The sequence below is a fragment of the Homarus americanus genome, unplaced genomic scaffold (assembly GCF_018991925.1).
Source record: "Homarus americanus isolate GMGI-L3 unplaced genomic scaffold, GMGI_Hamer_2.0 scaffold5589, whole genome shotgun sequence".
Taxonomy (NCBI): domain Eukaryota; kingdom Metazoa; phylum Arthropoda; class Malacostraca; order Decapoda; family Nephropidae; genus Homarus; species Homarus americanus.
The window spans coordinates 2,763,543-2,785,562 of NW_024736650.1; the positions used below are offsets into that span (position 1 = coordinate 2,763,543).

The following is a 22,020-nucleotide window of genomic DNA, read 5'->3' on the forward strand; positions in this document are numbered from 1 at the left end:
AACAAACTGTAATGGTGGCATCCGTCTAACGTAGCTGCTCTTAACATGTCAAAACGTATAATAGTGTGTGTGTGTGTGTGTGTGTAATTGCCAAATAGTGATGATTTCTATCTACGTTTCCTTAAAAAGTCAAACTATGTATGTAACTTTAATATTCAAACTGGTTATGGGGATAGGAACATTAACTCAGATGACACCTTCAGTGAGAATGTTGGTGACAGCGGGCAAGATGTTTCTAGAGTGTGGTCTACAACATATTGAGGTTAGGTTAGGTTAGGTTAGGTTAGGTTAGACTAAAGATATCTGTAGACCGCACACTACAGTAGCACCAGGCAAGGATTCTGTACAGTACACTACAGTAGCACCAGGCAAGGAGTCTGTACAGTATTATATCCTTGCAGCGGGATATACAGTCAAGTTCATTATTAACCCAAGAACATTGTGATAGTATACAGTTTCATCTATGAAAAAATTACTCAATTAAATATATATCTCAGTAGTTCTTTGAGATCATTATTAAGAAGATTAGCAACTAGTTTGTAGTCCGAAATTTAACTAACCGAACTTAATCCATCTTAACGTTAGGGGTGAAGTTACCTGCCTGGGAGTGCAAATCTTCCTATGATCTAATATTTTTTCAACTTACAGACACATGAGAGGAGTTTCTACGGAGTTACCAATAAATAAAACAAATACTGTACCGCTACAATAACCAAACCTAGTACATAATGCCCAGAACCGCTCCTGTAAACGAGATACTTGTCTTAAGAAGAGAGAAAGTTTATATAGTCCTTAATATATAATCATTGAATCAAGTATAAATTTATTTAAGTTGTATTTAGAAAAATTACTAATAATCTACATATGAATTAATAAATAAAATAAGAAAATAGTTATAATGTAAAAAGGAAATAAGAGTATGTAAACAGTACACGTCAAGCGTTGTTGTGACGGCTCCTGCCATACCTGTGAGTCTTACTAGTGTCATGTCACGTTATTTAAGGTATATCTTCGTTAATATATGGCAATAGTTATTTATTTATTCATAGTTCTTATATAAACTCCAGACCAAATGTCTGTTGTCAGGCAGGAGCAGTAAACAAACCTTAAGTCCATGTGTGTCACCAGCCACAGAGATGAATATTTGTCACTTTGTGTGGTATCATAAAAGTTCGGTTAGGTAGTCACGGTGGCTCATTAAATGAGTGTGGACTGATTACATGATGAATATTACAGGAAATGGAACAGGTTTTGTATTTAGTGGCACAGCTTTGGTTAGGTTAAGTTAGGTGAAGGTAAATCTTAAGTTTCACACGAATGTGAGCTTCATTTTGGGTGGGTAAATGAGTACTTTCGTGAGATATGACACCCCCCCCCCCACCCTCATTACCAACATTATGGGGTACAGACACGGTGTTTTTTTTTACGAGGAATAGCCCACCTGGGCATAGGTTATCGACCCACATTGGGCCCTAGGGGCCGAAAAAATAAGAGAAAAAATAAATTAAAAATAGAAAAGAAAAAGACCATATTAATCTACACCACGAAGATGTCGGAAAACCGGCTTTTAAAGGTGAGACATTGTATGAGTATGGAAACTAGAAGAAGGCAGAGCATTCCACAATTTGGCTGTGTGAGGAAAGAAGGATGTACTATAACGGGTTATTCTAGTGTGACCGACAGCCACAGAGAAACGGTGGACACCGCAGGCAAGACGAGTGTTACGAGCCCACGGCCTTGCCGGCGGTACGCAGGATGCCAAATCCACCGAACATTGCCCGTTAAAGTACCTGTAAAAGAGAGAGAGTGAAGCAACATTGCAACGAAGAGAAAGGGAAGAGAGATTATCAACTAAAGGAGGAGAGTCAATAAGACGAAATGCCTTTGATTCCACCCTATCTAACAGTTGGACAGAAGAGCCACCTCCACTTAACCAGAAGGACCTGACTTACCCCCCCTGGACCCCTAGGTGTGTAAACCTGATCTAATGCTTGTGTTGTTATTTGCTGTGATAATATTGTCTGGTTAATAAACATGGATTTCAATATTTTTATCTTGTACAGTACAGTTACTGTATAGGTATACTGTGTACTGTATTGTTAAATCTGTCAACCAGAACTACCCATGGAGCTTAAGTACCAGTTTAACATAAATATAAGCAACACAATCTTGTGAAAGTGGGGTATCAATCTACACAAGCTTTCCCTTTTATTCGCCCTTTCGTTGCAATTCCTGCACTTCCCATTTTATTCTGGCTACCGCCAGACCATTTTATTCAGCTTAGGGTAACCTCCTGCAGGCAAGGGGTTCTGATAATTTTGTTTGGGTCACCAGGAGATTAGGTATCTCATCTTATTTTGTCTGAAGATTAACCATCGCAACACACTACCTGATAGTGTTAAGTTAGGGTAGAATACGTTAGGTTATTATGGAGTAAGGCATGTTAAATTAGGTCAAGGTACAGTAGGTTAGTGTTAGAGTGTGAATTACCATAAGTGGAGTAAGATGGAAAGGTTTAAATGTTTGTGGAAAAGTAAAACTAACAGGTTTGAAAATATTAAGATCCTGTTTAAGGCAGTTTTAAAGGAAATAGGACGAGTATTTAGAAGACCTGTATAGTGATGATGACAAAGTGGCGGTACAGTACAAAATAAGCAACTGTACCAAGTTTGGAGAAAGTGAGAGGCCACTGTGAAAAAGTGAATATTGTTGAAGTTTATGGAGTTGATCAGCTTTTAGTGGAATTTTATACACCAAATGGGAAGGAATGGAATTGAAAGTGTCTGGATACATTTGTTAATTGCTCCTTTGTAAGCTAGATTTGACCTATTTTGTTCATTATGGTAACCTTAGCATGAGCTACATATTATATACTGTATATATTTTTATGTAAAAATTCTTTGGTATATTCAGTTCAAATACTGTAAAAAGATTTCATTCTGTTATTTTATCTTTTCATTTCAGTTCATTTTAACCTAAATCACTTTATTCACTCTATTTACTCATACCCATTTTAACATATTTCCACAAAAACAATTAAAATATTTTTATTTAATCATGCAACATAAATACTGTAGGTCACATAGTAAACATTACACATATACACGACTGTACAGGTACACAACACTATTGTAAAGGTGTATACAGTGCAGTACTGATAATTAATTGTTAAAAATAAGAACACAGCACCTGTCAGGTCTTTATCAACACCACTCTTTGCCACCTGGAGTTTCCCATAGTAGAACTGTACTCTGTTGAAGGTAGTTAGTGTGTGTTGCATCTTGACCAAATTCCACTTTCCGTATTTTATATTTGTTCTCTTTACTGCAAATATTGTAAACTCCATAGTGTAGCAGTTGTGTCTCCCTTTATGGTCAGTCTTTAGAGATCTCCCACATTCCAAGCCAAGATCATCACACATGTTGTGGTCCTCACACTTTGTGGATGTTGTTAAGTTCTTATATTTCTAGCAATTTCATTTTTATATTTATTATTTGCTGAAGCTTCATTTACCCTTGTGACATTTTGGATTGAACTGTTTGAATCTAGTTTTGTGATCCAGTTCATTATGATGAGTGAATGCCGAGTACAGTAGTGTTTTGAATGGATAAGATTCAATGATGAATTGTAAGTCCAGTAACTGTTTTCATTTGTGGTGTTCATTATTAGCAAGATGGGGATCACAGAGGAAGATGTTTTGTGTGTATCAACATACAGTATACCAGAGTGATTTAATAGTGAAAGTGAAAAAAGAAAAGAACATAGATAGTAGGTACATAAATCTTGATAATTTACACTATTCTAGAATTGTTCATGAAATTGTCTACCCAAGGCTGACAGCTCGGAAATTTAGGGATGCTCTAATTTATGGTGATTTTAGTAATTCAAAGAAACCATCTTACTCATAACAACCATGACATAAATATAGGACAGTATAGTACTGCATAGTACAGGCATACAATTATACACATGAAAGCGCTTGGGAACTTTCGTGTTTTCTTGTGGTTATCAGCATATATATATATATATATATATATATATATATATATATATATATATATATATATATATATATATATATATATATATATATATATTTATTGTCTGTGTCCAAGTTTGTCGGTTTCCATACTGTGTACAGTATGTTCAGTGCCTCAGTGTAGGACACCATGCCATGGATTAAATATGACAGCCAAAATAAATAAAATTGCCAAAGCAGTTTTTTTACCATTGTTTCCAAATTTCAGCTTCCCGGCATAAAATATCGGGTTGGTAGTACAGTAGCTCCTACTGTACTGCCAACCCGGGTATCCTAGCTCTTTCCACACAGGCTTCGTCGGCTCTTGGTGGAGGGGGGGGGGGGTGCAGTGATATACACACGACCCAACTGCTTTTGTGTTGTGTTGTGTAGTTAGTTACATCTTAAATTTAAGTCACAAGTTTTGTGTGATTTTTTCAAGATGGGAACACATGAAACTCCTTATCGGACGTTTGTTTCTTGTTTGTGTTTATACAGGCATTACCAGCAACGCGCATAATTGAATGTTTACCGTTTTATTGTTATTTACTCCGTTGTAGAATTTAATGCAATAGACTGCTGAGTGTCTATGCTGTCATTTAAGTGATACTTTTTTATATAAATTCAGTCTCAAATTGAATTCTGTGAGCCGCCAACACTAGCTGCTGCCTTTAATGGTGAGCCGAGAGTTAAGTATCAGCGAATTGTTTGGTTCTATCTATCTTACTTATTTTCAAGTAAATTGAATGAAACACTCACATATAAACTTATACTGCTGGAACAAAGCATTTATTTGAATTTACGAGGAAAAAGTCCGCTTACAATAACGTAGTGATTCTTAATATATCACCATTGTTTACATACGGGAATCCTTAACCATTTATAGTACTTAACTCAGTAAATATATTGGTGGACCAGCGCGGGTGAACTCGGTTATCAGCAGGCGGTGGTCACACCTTATTATGTTTATTGACAACTTAATATCTACATAGAATAGTTGGGTAAACATTTTTCGATGTAGGTATTCAAACATTTCATACTAAACACAATTCCACTAAGGTTCATAAGAGGTATGGCATAATATAGTCTGTATTTTACATAATCACAGGTTCAGGTGTCACTTAAGTAAACATATTCAGCTTCAAAACGTGTGGAGTGTGTAAAATAGAGCTGCAATTCAGTAGCGGATGTTCCCTCCCCCCGAGTACGTGATATGAGCGGTCATCTCGTGGGTAACATCACCCACCTGTTGCCTTCCTAATGAACTTCACGCCAACTTTCTCTTTTGTCTTTCACCATTCTCCTTTATGAAGACAGTTTACGAATCCACTTAGTTTTCCAATATTTTTAGGAAGTATTTTTTCCTTTGTTTGCGGTTAATAGGTTAGTATTGGAAGTACTGTACCGGTTCAGGTATTGGAATTAGACAAAGAAATAGCGACTTGTTAATTTACTTTATTTTAAGTAGTGTATTGTACATATTTCTAGAAGTCCACCAAAGTTTGACATATTTTCGTGTAAACAAAGCAAATAAATAAATTGGTGAAGGTGTAGAAAATGGGATGTTATACCTGTTCCCCTTACCTCCCCTCTCCCCCTCCCCGGTCCCCGCCTACCGTCGGGCCAGTGACCGAACATCTTGACAGTAGACACGACTCTCTCTGACGGTGTTGAGGTGGCAGAGAAGTGAAGGTTCTAGCATGGCCACACGTTGATTTCTTATTATTGCTGGCTGTTTGTGACAAGAAGAAAAATTATTGAAATATGTTTATAGTTGAGGTAAACATTGATAACCAGTCAGAACATGGTAGCTGGTGCTGCTCACAATGTGAATGTGGTGTTAGTCGGTAGTCCTCCCCAGGGCAGGTGAAACTGAGGAGGAATTGAGAGTAACCTGTTGTATATTACCATGTTAGCCCAATGTCAGTGAGGAGATTGGTTGAGATAAACATTGTGTTGTACTGGTAATTACTATATTTATAAGGGATATTACAAACTCAGATTGCTGTTGGTAATGGGAAAAATCCTTTATTTTATCAAATGAAAACCTGTCATTCTGCTGTTTAAATATTTGTATAGTCTGTATTAATTTTTAAATTAATTTGGAGCATTGTGTTCATAAATTGAGGCTTTTACTAGTTTTAAGCACTTAGCATGTGATATGACATGTAATATAATGTCCAAAGTGTCATATATATATATATATATATATATATTGTTGACCCCTAAGTTATTTACTCTGTCAGGCACTTGTTCCCATCAATATTTGTATCATACTGTACTTGATGCTTAAATGGTTGTATAGTTTGTGGAATTAAACTACTACTATATATCATTGATATTTAGCAGTTACAAGACAAGCTCTTTGAATGACATATATTTTTTATCATGCACTTTTTTTTTTTTTGGGGGGGCACTCCCCTACATCCTTGTGTAAGGTGAAGCGCAGAAGCGTTTACAGCGCCCAACAGGGAAACATGCTCAGTTCATGCTTGCCTTATGTCTCATGAGTTAAGGGCGTAGAAGCCTGAAGAGTCAATGGTTTATGTCTAAGCAAGTTATTGGAAGTTCTAACAACTTGTCCCTGAATACGAATTCGCAACTTTCGACTTACAGCAGGTACCTACTTTGCTGCTAGGTACCTGCAGCACTCTACTTTAATTTGCTAATATACGTGTAATTTAATAACAAAATAATTACAGAACACTGCATGGTTATTTAATAAAATTTATTCACTGTGTTGGAGACCTTCCGAGGGTTTAATGCTGGTAGCTGCTTAATCAAAATGGTTTAATTAGAAATTTGTTCTAAGTAATCCTCACATTAGGTGCCTTACAGATAGTATTCATAGAATCTTTTTTATTAGATATGCATAGGTTCTTGATGTGTTGCATTGTCCACACTAATCATTTTTCTGCCAATCATTTATTAGCATAATTTTGGGATATTTTACCCTTTTACATCATTATACATACTATACAGTATACCTGTACTGTACTGTGTAGCACAAAATCTTCCGGAGGGGAAAATTATTAACATCCCAATTTTTAACAAGTCGAGAATATAGAATGTGAGTGTTATTAATACAATAAATTTTTATTTTATTTATTATTTCATGATTAAATTTTCCCCTAAGTCTTGGAAAAAATTTGGGAAAAATAAGTGATAAAGTGACAGAATCTGAGGTGTGGGTGATCCTTAAGGCAGCATCACACTGGCATTTCTATTGTCAACTTTTTCATTACTGTTGACTTTTTTCCATGAATCATCGGCGTTGTCTTTGGTTATTTGTCAAACAGTACAGACCGTCTGGACTGACGACTCGTATGACAACTTACCGGAGTCAACGCAAGATCTATAATTGATAATACAAATAGTTATAAAAATAAACAAATATTTACTTAAAATATTAAGCTAAAATTACAGTTATGAAAGAATTATATTACTCTTCTTCCTAACATTACTCATTATTATATTTAATTTTGTGATTTTAAAAAAAAGGTAAGAAAATGAGTTCTTGGTGGACCAGATAAGGCAGTGCCACTGTCTCTGGGATCACCAGGACTCTTCATACACCAAAAGAGGTGTAGAATTGCTTCTCTTTCTTCATCAGTTGGATCCATCTGTTCTGTTGACAGTTGTTGAACGAGGGAAACTGGCGAGTTGGTTCTCAACACATGTGTGACGGTGCACAACAATAAGTTTGACGACTTTCTGAAAGTTGAAAAAAATCAACGAAATAATGTCAGTGTGACGCTGCCTTTAGGAGGATGGTGTGGGCAGTCCTGGGTGGTGGGTTAGGGGCTGTTGGTTTTCTTCAAGCTTGGAATGACATTGGTCCATTACTTTTTTTTTATAGTCCTGTGATGTAATCCTTCTTATTATTTTATCTTTATATTAACACTGTACATTACTACTGTATGTAATTTTTTGTGCTATGTGTAAAGTGCTGTGTCTCATTTACATGTCTAATTTATTGTATTCTCTTTAGGGTCACAGTAATGCAAAAGGGCTGAGTGGAGTTAGAATGCGTATCTTGCAAATTCGTCGTGGTCGCCTCCTGAAGGTGGTGTTGGGGGTGACTGCCGTGGCTGGTGTGTTACTACTCCTGGGAGTCAACTCTCCTCATACTGCTTCTATTAGATCAGCTGGTGCACTCTTAGTAAGTATGTTACTGTACTGTATTGTACTGTTATAGTATTCATCTTAAGTCACTACTTTGATATTTATTCAATAAAATATCTTCATGCAAGTTATACATTAAATCATCATGTATAAAGGCATTGCAGGTACTGTATATAAGATATACATAGACAGTGCAGTTCAACAAAATATGTACAATTGTGAACAAAATGAACTCAGCAGGGAGGTGGTGTATGGGAGGGTAGGGGTTTACTGCAGGTGGAGACTTGGCAAGGTTACATAAGGGGGTGGTGAAAAGTATTCTCAAATATTCAACTTATGGTTGTTTTGGTATATTGAGTTATTTGCACCACAATGTTGGTGTAAGCTGCACCTGCCTCATAATTAAACAAAAAACAAACAACAACTCAGTTTATGGAACTGTATCATTTTTATTTTCATCTCCACAGAGTAAAGCCAAACAGAAGGTTACATACCTTGAAGACAAAGCAGGTAACTTTGAACCGAAAGACAGCCCACCCAGGAATGGACCTGGTGAAGGAGGCAAAGCATATCATCTCCCCCCTGATAAGCAGAATGAAGGGACACAGTCTGTAAGCGAGTATGGCATCAACATGGTAGTTTCTGATGAGATTGCCATGGACCGTGCCATCCTGGACACAAGACATCCAGAGTAAGTACAGTACTGTATTGACAATTGTATACTGAACTACTCAAGAATAATTTATGAATACTGTATGTTTCTAAAAATTTTCGGACATGGAACCCAGGGAATGTATACCTCATAAGGGGTTTGAGACATTGAAGTTGCTGTTTAGGGCTGGGAGCAAATGAGTCATAACATTACACAACCAGTTATGACCTCCTTGGTTTGACTTTAGTTTTTGGTGCTGTAGTTTTTCAGGAGAAGCCAAGTGACCCTCCCTTTATTTATGCTGGACTACATTGTTCTAGGTACTGAGCTTGTGTTAAGTGTCGTGTACACCTGCCATTAACTTACCTATGGCTTAGCGGATGTGGCAGAGGGTGCCATCATCCTTAAGGGAATAGTTTGGTAAAATCTGCTCCAGGTTGTTTAAGAAAATTGTATGTCACAATCTGGAATTATAACAGTCCAGTGTGTTTGCTTTATCATACTGGTGTGTAGAGCATTTACAGTACTCTAGGCTTACATATTCCTCTGCTGTTTTAGCAATTTATGTGCAGACTACTGATTTATTTTCAATCAGTATTGCTTTCCAAGGAGCATAAAGTCATTGTTTTGTATTTGATTTGTCTCATATCCCCTGTAGGTGACAGTGAAAGGTATGAGGTGATGTAAACAGTAAAAAAAAGGTGGGGGTAAACATACAATACAGTATATTTAATTGGTAAAGATTTACATACACTGTTACTTTAAAGTGGCCTATTAGAAGAGAAACTTGGGTATCCTTGAGGACATTTCTGAAACCAGACAGATTGCAGACTACTGTATACAGAATTTTGATATAAGACATACTGTACTGGTACTTTTAAGAAACAAATTAGTTTTTATGAAGATGGATTTTCACTTAAAGTGGGGAAGACTTCTGTATATTATTTGCTTGTAATTGCAATTTCTCAACTTTTATATTGTTTATATATAAGGTAGCATTCATACAAACAAAAGAGGAACATCTCCACAATAGTATATTGGTTAACTGCGTGCTAAATTAATAGGCTTTAAATATCATTGTGCCTTTGTTTTGAAGACATTACAGTTTCTCTTCAATATTTTAATTGCTTTTATGATATTTCAGGTGCAGCCACTGGGAATATCCAGAGGATTTGCCAACAACAACTGTGGTGATAGTTTTCCACAATGAAGGTTTCTCTACACTGATGCGCACAGTTCACAGCGTCTTTGACCGCTCTCCACCTCAGTTCTTGAAGGAGGTGTTGCTAGTAGATGACTTTAGTAACAAAGGTATTGCTGACACTGTTCAATACTAATTTAATGTAGTCTTGAGTCTTATGTCTCTGACATTTCTCTGCGAGAAGGGCACTTAGTAATTATGTGGCAGAGTTAGTGTACTTGAGGTGGGAAATTAAATTGCGGGTGTATCCTTATCCTACCCCGACCCCCCACTACTGAAACGTAGATACTTAATAGACAGGAAGCTATGTGAATGCCCAAAATTTAAGGAGATTTAATCCTAAAGTTTAAGATTTGAAATTTTAGATATAAACTCTTGCTAGATATCCCAGTATACAGGTGTTTTGTCTTTCCAGCTACAACTTTTTTTATTTTTACAGCATCTTTGAAAGAGCCTTTGGAGGATTACATAACAAGGTGGAAGGGGAAGGTGAGGTTGATACGCAACAAGGAACGTGCTGGACTTATTCGTACCCGCACCACAGGAGCTGAAGAGGCCAGAGGAGAGGTGGTGCTCTTCCTGGATGCTCACTGTGAGGTCAACAAGAATTGGCTTCCTCCACTCTTGGCTCCTATTTACCGAGACAAGTAAGAATTCATGGTCAGTCTTTAAGTTAACATATAATAGATTACATTGTGCACCATCTAACTACAGGCCCAACATTGAATTTATATAAAATAATATATTTGAAAAAAATAGTAGCTGATATAATGTAAGTTGCCAAAAGTTTTAAATCAATCAGAAGGCAGCCTTCTGGTAGCTGCTAAGTCCCATCAAACCTTAATTTACATTAAGGGAGTCACTTGTTCTGTACAGTATTTGGAGAAACTGGGGAGGATAAACTCAAGATAACAAATTAGTGAATCATTAGTCAGCAAGAACATCAGAAACAACCGTTTATGGGCAGTTGTTGGTTCTTTACCTAAGAATTGAGTGGCCAGATGTGGGACTCAGGGTTTGTTGTGTTTTTTCCCGCTACTGCACTGTACAGTATAAGTTGGATTCAGTTGGACAGCTTCTATTTTGGGTGCAAGGAGCATATCACTTTGTTCTCCCCAAGTCTACATTTCCAAAATGATATTCAAGGTTATTAAACTACACACCCATGCTGCACACCAAGAGCACATAATCTTTCTTTTTTTTCGCATCATTAGCCTTCCTGGGTTGCAACCTGTAGACTTGGGTATAGAATTGGGTTTCCAATGTTGAATCCTTCATATTTATATTTTTTTTATCATGAAATTAAAATGTTTGTTAATTTTTATTTATTTTTTCTTACAGACATACCATGACAGTACCAGTTATTGACGGTATAGATCACAATACATTTGAGTACCGACCAGTGTATGGTGCTGGCAGTAACTTCAGAGGCATATTTGAGTGGGGAATGTTATACAAGGAGTCAGAACTGCCAATGGAGATGGAACGTCAGCGCATACACAAGAGTGAACCTTACAAGTAGGAATACAGTAATTTTGTTTCTTTGATCTTATGTTCCAAGAATTGTAATCTTTATAGTAGCCAATCCTTAACATGATTTTCAAGGACCATCTTATACAAGCCATGTAACCCCCTCCCCAGTCCAGGAGTGTAAGGCTGGTAACTCCATCTTGTACCAGTATTCAGAGAGAAGAGAGAGCAGAATATAAGAAGGCTGATAGACTGTGTGTAGATGTAATGAGAATGATGAAGAAAGAATTAAAATAAGGCAATTAAAAGAAAATGGAATCTCTTGGTTTTGAGGACTAGGAAGAGGGGAAAGTCAGGAGTGTTTGGTAGGGTAAAAACAAAGAAAGTGTGATAGTTAGGAAGACCAAGAAGGAGATGGAATGTTTCTGGGGATGAAAATGCTGGTGATAAGGGATGCTAGCCAGTATCTAGTGGCGGGGATGAACCAGATAGGTATTTGGAGTTTATTTATTTAAGGGGGAACTCCAGAACAAAATACATTTATTAGAGCAGTAAGAGTAAATGAATAGCAGCATATGACAAGAGAGCCTGTGGGTGCATTTGATTCCAACAATGCAGAATTATAACAAGAAATATGAAGCTGTGTGAAAATTTATACAGAATCATGCATGAACACTTTCAAATCTACGTCATCTTGTGTCTGCTTATAATCTTCTAGGCACACGAGAATGATTTGATATATTTTTTATGGCTTTTTAATTTCAGAGCTCCAACTCATGCGGGAGGTTTATTTGCTATCAACCGAGAGTACTTCTTGAGTCTCGGTGCTTATGATCCGGGACTTTTGGTCTGGGGAGGAGAAAACTTTGAGTTATCTTTTAAGGTAATTCTTTCTCTCATACACGTTATAACCCATTACTGTATTGAGCTTCACCTGTTATTGACATATTAGCTAAACTTACTTACTGGTTCCTTCTTTAGTCTGAATTATATGGTTTTCATGCTGTCAGTTAAAGAGAGGATAATGATGGCATAGAAAATAGAATTTCTCACCTTAAGTTGTGGGGTTCAGGGTCAGCGCTTGAATTGTAAGCTAAATCATAGTATTAATTTATACTAGTACAGCTGTTTGATTGTAAATGAAACTAAAAAAATGGAAGAGAAAATAGCCAAGTTTTCTGTCAACAGATATGGCAGTGTGGTGGCAGCATTGAGTGGGTGCCTTGTTCTCGTGTGGGTCATGTTTACCGGGGATTCATGCCTTATAACTTTGGCAAACTGGCAGAGAAGAAGAAGGGCCCTCTTATCACCATTAATTACAAGAGAGTTATTGAGACGTGGTTTGACGACAAATATAAGGAGTACTTTTACACACGTGAACCTCTGGCAAGGTTAGTCTAGTTATGGTTAATGGAAAGGTTTTTAAATTTCGTTCTCATTCACATTTTGTTGTCTCCTGTTCTTTTTTCATAATTATAGCAAGGTTTTCTGCTACCTTAAGTTATTTCTTAGCACTGTTTTGACATGGGTAATTTTTTAATACTTAAATGTTAAGTCTGAGTCACTTCTAAGCTCTCTGTAAGATTTGAGTCATTTCTGAGCTCTGTTAAGTTTTGAGTCACTTGTGAGTGCTATTAAGCTTTGAGTCACTTATGAACTCTGTTAAGTTTTGGGTCATTTATGAGCTCTTTTAAGCCTTGAGGCACTTATTAGGACTCCCAAGACTTGAGTAGTTTCTTCTCCTTGTAGAGTTAAACAATAAATGATATTCTTTCATATAGCTACATACAGAATGTTAAACTTTGATCCATTTCTTTTTAATACACTGTTAAACCTTGACTCATTAATTTCTAAATCTAATATAATTTCTCAGTTTTAATATTAAATTGGGAATAATTTATTCTCTTTTCACTGTTACACCTAATGTGATTATTCATAATTTTACTGTAACATTGCATATACAGTAATTGAGTCGAGGTTTAACACTGTACAGTATATCATAAAATATTTAGCATTTAATACGTAATATGAAATAATGTATATTTCGGTACAGTATAGCAATAAGTATTTCTTTGGCAATCGTAGAGCTTTCTTGTAATGCTACTTCCCATATCTAGGTACCTTGACATGGGTGACATTAGTCAACAGTTGGAGCTGAAAAAACGGTTGCAGTGCAAGAGCTTTCAATGGTTCATGGATAATGTCGCTCCTGACTTACTCCGCAAGTATCCAGAACTTCCTCCCAACGTGCACTGGGGCGAGGTAGGTACTGTACACAGAGGTTCTCTATAGGTGAGACAGTTTACCAGATTTAACATATCTTTTTGTTGAAATACATTATTTCCTTAAAATTATGGGCCTTTTATGGGAAAAGTTACTTTAAGAATCTAAATACATGTTTCTAAATTCATGTGCAGAATTATCTACTTTTTAAAGAAGTAAAGTTTTCAGTAATATAAGTTTAAGATCTGCAACCCATCAACAATAAAATCAGACACATTAAAAGTTTGAGTGTTGGTTGGAACTGTTGACTGTAAATTAATCATACTTTTCATATTAGTTTGATAGTTTATTTCATGATTATAAGGCAGAAAAATTAAATGCAGTGCTTTTGAATTTTATTTTATGATTAGGTTAAGCCTGTAATTATATTTTGTATGTAAATGAAATATAGTATCTTCTCTGGTAATGCATGTTGGAACTCCACAAACTCTTCACTTCTCTCTCTCTTCCTTATTGGCTTGAATGGACCTGCACTCAGTATAAGATAAAAATTACAAAGTTAAGTTCCATAAACAGTTAAAACTTCTCCCCACTGTTCACATATGAGTGTGGAAATTATTTTTGCATGTCACATTGGTTGTGGATTCTTTCATTTGACTTTTAGTGAATGTGAGGTGAAATATGTGGGCTTGACAGATTAGGTTGTGGGACATTTGATACATATTCAAAATATTGTAGAGGCATTTGAGGTACAGCTGAACTCTTTTACCCGGTTGCTTAAGTTACTGCTATGCTCATGTAATACTTCAATAGTGTTTCTCTATTGGAAGACTACATTTTTGATGCATCAGATAGTTCTATGAATACTACCCTGACTGACTCTCACAGACTTTATGACCAGACTGTGCTGACAGTTTATATAAATTTATTTTTATTTTTTCACTTGTTTCTTAATATATTTTTTTAGGTCCAAAGATGAATTTTCTTATTTGTTTTTAGTAAAGCAATTGAGTATTATTATTGTGTGAAAATATTTGAAAATATGCATACTGTATTTGAAAATTATTCATGCCTTGCTTCCTTGTAGAAAACCTTCATGTTGGGGCAGTATTCAGTGTTCCCAGCTTCATAGCATTAGAGGCTTACATGTTATTCTGTGGGCAGAGCTATTTACTGCCACCTCACTTGCCAGAGTAGAAACTATAGTCCAACAAAGTCTGTACACAGCTTTTAAAGTCAGTCCATTCTCACCTGGTTGTTGGTCTTATTTCACACTTTTGGCACAGTAGAGTGACTAGAATACAGGTGGAGCTAACTCTACTTTAATGGAATTAATTGTTGTGCAGCTATTTTGGCTTATAGCAAATTCTGGGTTTACATTCTCTTAACCAAATAAAACTCTCAATATCAGATACTTTATAGTCACTCATACACTTTTGTGGATTATAATATTGCACCCATCAAACAATAAACCCAAGTTCATGACCCATTAGAACATGAACACATTGGGCCTCATATTCGAAGAAGGTCCAGTTATGTTTAGTGCCTATCAGGGCATGGGGCCTAAGAAGGCCTACGTACTTTCATTGAAAAATAAACTTTTAGTCCTCTTTTAATGTGCCATTAAGTTTAAAGCCCATTTGGAGATGGGATTCAATGGACCCAGGTCTTAATTGGTCCTGAACTTACTGGCATCAGAGGGTGCAATTTGTGGAGGGATGGAATGGAAAAAGAGTTTCACAAAGGTGATATGAACATTTAAGAAGGATGCAGGAGAGGATAATAAAGTGATAGCATTGTAGCAGATGATGTTAGAAGGGACAGGTGGAGCAATACATTAAGGAAAGAACAGGGCAGGTGATAAGGGGAACAGAGAGTTACAGCACATGTAGTGAATAGACTCTTTGATAGGCTAGCCTGAAGGCTCTTCTGTTATGGCCATCACCCTTAGAAGGAAACTCCCTAAAAGAATGAGGCAATATAGAAAAGATAAGATGATTTGTTATAGACAAAGACATTAAGTTTAGCTAATTCATCATTTCCAGTGTCGACTGCTGTCCTTGCACCTCTCCAGTATACAGTAGTGCACTATTTTACTGCTCAGCTCGTGTTATATCACTGCCTTGAACCTTTCAAGTTGTCTGCATCTAGAAGGTTTTATTACATAGTATATTCACGCTTTTGCTTCTTGACTCCTTAAAAATATAGATACAGTATATAAATTAAAGGTATTCTGTGTGTGTATTTCTAATGTCCCTTGTCTTACACATATGTGAATCATATTGTAACTATTTTCTCATCAGTGCCTCATCCACTGTTTTAATCATGACATTTGTCTTGTATGCTCCTACAAGACTTATGCTATGTTAGTCATTGCCTGAAAAATGATAATACTAATGATATGAAGAGGCAGTGGTGGTGCATACTCATCACTTAGCACTACATTTTGCACCAAGCTCTCTTATCTGATAAAAATCTCACCTTTAAACATTAATTGCAATTCTGTCAGCATAAACCTGTCTCCTTTGCAACACTGGGGTAGAATTTAGACACCATTACCCACATGCACTGGTGAAATGTTGGAAAGGAAGAACTAAAAAAAATACCCATTTGGTTGACAGATCTCTATAGTGACTAACACAGATGGCCACTTCTAGAGACAATAAAGAAACAATACAATACTGCACTGTATTGAGCTTTTCACTTTAAGAGGTGGTTAAGTATCTCTATGTTAGGGATAAAGTCAGTATATATCATTATTTATATAATATTGAGTACTGGTGAATATTTCCTGGTACACTGTATAATATATATTATACTGTATCTGGCTTTACCTAAATTTTCTTATCATTGTCTCATTTCTGTGACACTCCTGTTTTCTACTTGTTCCCAGATATGTGTAATGACTTAGGAAGCCATGCATATTGTTCCTTCACTATTTGTGTTCCTTTTTGGGTAACATTTAACCAATCATATTTTGTATTGTTGATTTATTGAAGATTAATCAGTATTTTGTAATAACTAGACCTGGACAAAGAGACTTTTAAGACTTATGAGACCCCATATTGATCAATAGCTGCGCAGTCTTGTTGGTGACTTCTGTTGGGACACTGTTGGCCATGATGCTCCAGCTGTGTTGGAGACTTATCCCTGTATGGGGGACACCCTTGGTGGTGACACTAGTCAGGTAATAAGCTGGGCGCTAACTGTACTTGTGAATTTTATTCGTCCTTTCATATTGTTTCTTGGAACATTATGTGCACTACAGTTTGTATATTATAATATGTGTAGTTTTGCCAAGATTTTTTTTTTTCCTTAAAAGAATTCTGCCAATGATATTAGGAAGTAATGACCATACAGACTGATCTTGACTTGGTCACATCAAGTGACAGTATGTGAGCTGGCATCATCCTAGGTAAGTATCAGCTTGCCCACTGGTAAAAAATTTACAACTTTTTGGATAAAACGAGAGGTTTTGAACTGCTAATGTTCTTTGATATCCCCCCTACCCCCATACTGTACTTAATTTCATCTCACGTTAAGTGAATGTTGCAGTAATGTATGTTCTTGTAGTCTTTTGGTTTATATTCCTTGAATTTTTGCTGTAATATTTATTTGTTATAGAAAAGACCCCACCACCATTGATTCATAAACCCATGAAATTAATAAACAAAGGTGTTGTATAATTTAGAAATTCTCTGTCTATAGTTAATGTTCATCATTTGGAATGTTAGGCTCCCATACCCACTGGTAAGTGATGATTCAGTCAAATATGTTAGGGAGCTGGAGGGTTTATGTATTGACATTTTGGTGAGTACTGTACAGTATTCTGCAAAGGTAGCTATTGTACATATTCACAGTTGGTTTCTCGCTGCATCGTACTTCTGTTCTGTGAGTCTGCTGTGTTTGATAGAAGAATTGATGGGAAGTTTATAATATAGTGCTATGCAAGTATCTTCTCTTTGATTAAATGAAGTAATGGGAATGGAATCTGTCACTTTTGGTTATGGGGCTTTTATGTAGTTGAGATGTGAATGGTGACAGTTCTTGAAACCACTCTTCTTTTTCCACATGTGTTCTACTCTTATAAACCTTTTTCCCACTGTAACAAAATTAACCTTACCTGTCTAGGACCATTTTGGTTTAATATTTTTTCTTGCCACTCTTTCATAACTTTTATTTGTAGGAGTTTCCTTTATTGGCCAGAAAAGAACTTATAAATTATCAGAGGAAACCATACTTCTTATACACACTACCCACAGCTGCGTAATGCTGCCACTTCACAGTGTCTTGATACTATGGGTCATGCTGCCCCCAGTCTCATGGGTGTCTCTCACTGTCATGGTTTTGGTAATAATCAGGTAAGGTTCATAATTAATTTCCCCTCTTGCTGACTTTGTTAGTTGTAAGACTTTAAGAAGCAATAATCTTGATGCTTTAAGTTATTAGTTGTTAAAATTTTACTCTGATGTTGATAATTTATCTTTAGGGAAAGTTATTGTGCATGTTACATAGGAAATTGTAGATTTAATTAATGTTTTCCCTATATGTGTGTGCCATATGTTCAAGACTCAAGGCTGACATTCCCAAAACCTGATTTGAAATTTCAAGCTAAAAAATATAAAAATAATAAATTTATTAGTTCAGTGCACATTGTTACAAATGAAAACTTTGTGAAAATATTCTTTAGTGTGAACAGGAATTTTTAACTGATATCATCCACTGTGTATTTTAGATACAGGCATCCCCTGAGTTACGGAAGGTACCTTGAAAATTTGTCCGTAATGCGAAACCATTTTTCCCATTGACTTCCATTATATAATTGGAGACGTAATACAAGCACATTTATGAATGAAAATAATCTTGTTTTTAAGACATACATTGATTATTTTATGATCTAATATGATAATAAATATACGAAATACTTGAATTTAACTTGCCACAAACGATGTTGAGTGCTACATTAGGTGTGGTGGAGTTACTGGGAGGGAGACGGAGAGGCACTACTGACTCCTTGAACCACCAAGAAATCCACACAAAATAAGTTTTATAATTTCTGTGAATTTTTTTTTCTAATAGTATTAAAAAAAAAGTACAAAATGTACCCAATTTCCGTAAGGGCAAATTTTTTGTCCGTATCCCGAATTTATTGGTCATATTTTACAATATCCGTAAGAGCGAATTTCCGTAACCCGGGGGATGCCTGTATGTCTAAATTGTCAATCTGTCGTGCAGTAATAACAAGGATGATGCCTTTTAGGGCTTTAAGGTAAGAGAAGTCTTTAGTGTACAACCTAAATATTTTACTTTTCTGAAACTCAGTTTTATTTGTTTATTAAAAAAAAATATGTGAAAGTTTGGCAAACTTGCATGAGTATGAATACAAGGTTTTATCCAGCACTTTATTGTCTGGCAATTTTAGTACAGTAACTGCTATTTTTTTATATCCACCAATACAGGTACTATTGTCCAGTCTAATTATTCATTCACACTACTCTACAGTTTTTGGTTTCAATGTGATGATAGTTATTAAGTGCCTATCCATATTAGATTAGATATTACTGTACAATTGTAGCGCATAAGAGTTTCAAGGATCGGGAGTACTACACTGCTTCTGGTGAGTATTGGGTCTGATTAACCCCCCTTCAGTTCTGGATAACAAAGCTGGTCACTGAAGATAACGAGCACAAGCTCATCTACAGTCTGTGGTAAGACACTCCACCTAAATGCAGTTTATCACAGTCACCCCAACAGCAAGTGGCTCCAGCAGCTCCACCATACTAGCCAGCTCCCTAACTCTTTGCTTACCTAGTCCTGGGCGTTTCCATAAGATGGGATTGCAGAATCAATTACTGGTTATATTTTATGGTGCTGTAAGTGAAAAAACCATTTAAATTTTGCCAAGATAGCTTAAATGTACAGTAATTACTTTAAAATGAATCTGTAATAATGTGCAGTCAATAAAATTGAGATAATACATAATAAAGTAAAAGGGCAAGAAATGGGTTAATTCTCGGTGAATAAAAAAAAATAGAAATGGAGATATTGGTACAATGTTCATTAGTCTGTCTGTAACAGTGAATCCAGTGTCATAATCTCATTACTCTTTTAGACTTTTTAAATTCTTATTTAGTCACTTGACCTTTATGCAGATCATCATAATTCAAGTTGATATTCTTTTAGATCAATCAAGCCATTCTTCTTAAATCACATGTAAATGGGCAGGTTGGCTCACTGATGTACAGTAAGAGGTTTTCTTAATTGTTTTATTTCTTAACAGCTCATCCGGCTAAATGCAGAAGGCCAGCTAGGTGTTGGGGAGCGGTGTGTTGATGCCGATGGCCAAGGTGTAAAGCTGATCTTCTGTCGTTTGGGAACAGTGGATGGGCCGTGGCAATATGATGAGGTAAGTCTCACAAATTGATTTTCAGTCATTGGGTGGCCACTAGTTACTACCCCATAGAAATAGTTTTATCCTTTACAGTGTTCACTTATATTTACAACTTTAGGAATCTTCCATTTAATAAAGGGTTGATGTAAACATTAGTAGGTGCAGATTTTCATTACCTGACTTGCCATTAAATTTCCTGTTCTAAAATATCTTGTATAGTATTTGTATAACTGAGTACAATACTTTACATCATTTTAACCGTAAACCAAATAATAATTCTGAAAAGGTAGATATATCTTAAGATACCATGATATATGGATTATGGTAGAGTGGGACATGTAAGAATCAAATAGGATTAGTTCTTATTGTCAGCTTTAAACAAACTTGTGATAGTGGTTGGGTTAGTATACAGGGTGTACTGCATATACTCAGGAGTTGTTCAGTCTTATTACTCAGTGATAAACACCCACAGGTATTGGGAGTTGAGGCAGCAATGTTGTTTATGAGTACTTGAGCTTAACTTGGGTGTAGGAATAGTGTATTCTTTTGGTAAATGTAAAAACATGCAACAAGACATAGAATGTGTATAAAGTTCTTCAAGTTGCTGGTAAAAAGATTGAAAACCACATAGAGGATATGAAAATTTATCAGTTAAATTAATAAAAAAAATAATGACTATTTGCAGCAAAGCCATGTGATGCTCCACAAGCGGATGGGGAAATGTGCTGCTCTCCACCCCCAGAACAACCAGTTGACTATGCTTCCATGTGACCCTATTAACAATTACCAGAAGTGGACATTCAAACAGATTACTCCTAAGTGGTGAGGTGAGGAAGTAGTGGATCAGTTGGTAGTTTATATTTTAATATATACTTGACAGTGAAACAAACTATAATTTGAAATATCCAATAAATGAAAATTTCTTGATAAATTTGTAGAAAATAAAAAAAATATGCTGATAACACAGGTTTGGATGTGCAGTCTGTTGAGTGTCACAAAGAACGTACAGGTACGGTAGGTTGTAGTCAAACGGGAAAAGGATAAAAGACAGGTTACACTTGTATGTAAATATGGATGTAGAAAAGTTAAGTCCTTTAATAGAAATGAATGATGGTAGTCCTTCATAATGAAGGGTTTTATTGTTATTGTTTGTTGTGCATTTTAAAGTTGGTAAAAGACTCCACAGGCAATAATCAAAGTAGTACAATAGTTGTGGAAGCCCCCCCTCCCCCACCATTTACATTAATTTAACTACAGTACTCATAAAATTAGAATTTTCAGATCTTTTTCAATAACTGGAATGGACGAGTTGATGGTCGGATTTTTTCGTAAGACTGCAGATCAATGGGTAACAAAAACTCTTAAATTCACTATTGTAATGATATTTTTAAATAAATTAGGCCAAAAAGTGTAAAATATAAGGGTTAAAGTTGGTAAAAAGTCACGTGACTGCAGGTTGGGTGAAGATGTCATTGCAAATGGCGGCCCTGTTTCTAGAGAAATAAACTTATCTCGACTATTATAGCAGGACTTTAAACTTTTATTACAAATTATATATACCGTATCACTCTATGAACGTGGCAGAGTGTATTTCTTGTGTTGACCCAGAACCGTCAACTCGTCCATTGACCATTGGCCTGAACCTAGGTTTACCAAAGCAAGTATTTTACTTGACAATTGTTAGTGTCGAAAGACCCATTAAGCAACATACTATACTGTAATTACTTCATGAAGAATGGAGTATGGTTGTAAGGCTTTACCACGTATAAAGTCTCCTCGCACAAATATCAGTGCATTTATTATATTTGTATTTATAAAGATTTCTAGTGTGGACCTGAACTATCTTTTCAAAAACTTTTCCACTATTTATTTGTCTTGATCCACAATTACCAAGGAGCTCACCTCACTTAAAGTAAGTTTCTCTGTCCAGGTACAGGAAT

General features: G+C 35.9%; 1 protein-coding gene across 6 annotated transcripts in view; it reads left to right on the forward strand.

Moving 5' to 3' along the window:
* Positions 1–924: 924 nt before the first annotated feature.
* LOC121872290 (N-acetylgalactosaminyltransferase 7-like) overlaps positions 925–22,020 on the forward strand; it is a 28,609-nt gene continuing 7,513 nt past the window's right edge. The window contains exons 1-12 of one of the 6 annotated variants that reach the window (XM_042374976.1): positions 925–968; positions 8,010–8,180; positions 8,611–8,834; positions 9,940–10,106; positions 10,436–10,643; positions 11,338–11,514; positions 12,232–12,349; positions 12,655–12,857; positions 13,584–13,728; positions 16,766–16,876; positions 19,970–20,095; positions 20,766–21,579. In XM_042374976.1, coding sequence (XP_042230910.1) covers positions 8,046–8,180; positions 8,611–8,834; positions 9,940–10,106; positions 10,436–10,643; positions 11,338–11,514; positions 12,232–12,349; positions 12,655–12,857; positions 13,584–13,728; positions 16,766–16,876; positions 19,970–20,095; positions 20,766–20,906 — 1,755 coding nt within the window. In that variant the 5' untranslated portion in view covers positions 925–968; positions 8,010–8,045 and the 3' untranslated portion in view covers positions 20,907–21,579. Of the gene's footprint in view, positions 1,004–1,857; positions 1,970–5,636; positions 5,798–8,009; positions 8,181–8,610; positions 8,835–9,939; positions 10,107–10,435; positions 10,644–11,337; positions 11,515–12,231; positions 12,350–12,654; positions 12,858–13,583; positions 13,729–16,765; positions 16,877–17,951; positions 18,051–19,969; positions 20,096–20,765; positions 21,580–22,020 lie in introns of those variants that run through there. The other 5 variants (XM_042374979.1, XM_042374980.1, XM_042374978.1 and 2 more) reach the window with 5 other exon arrangements.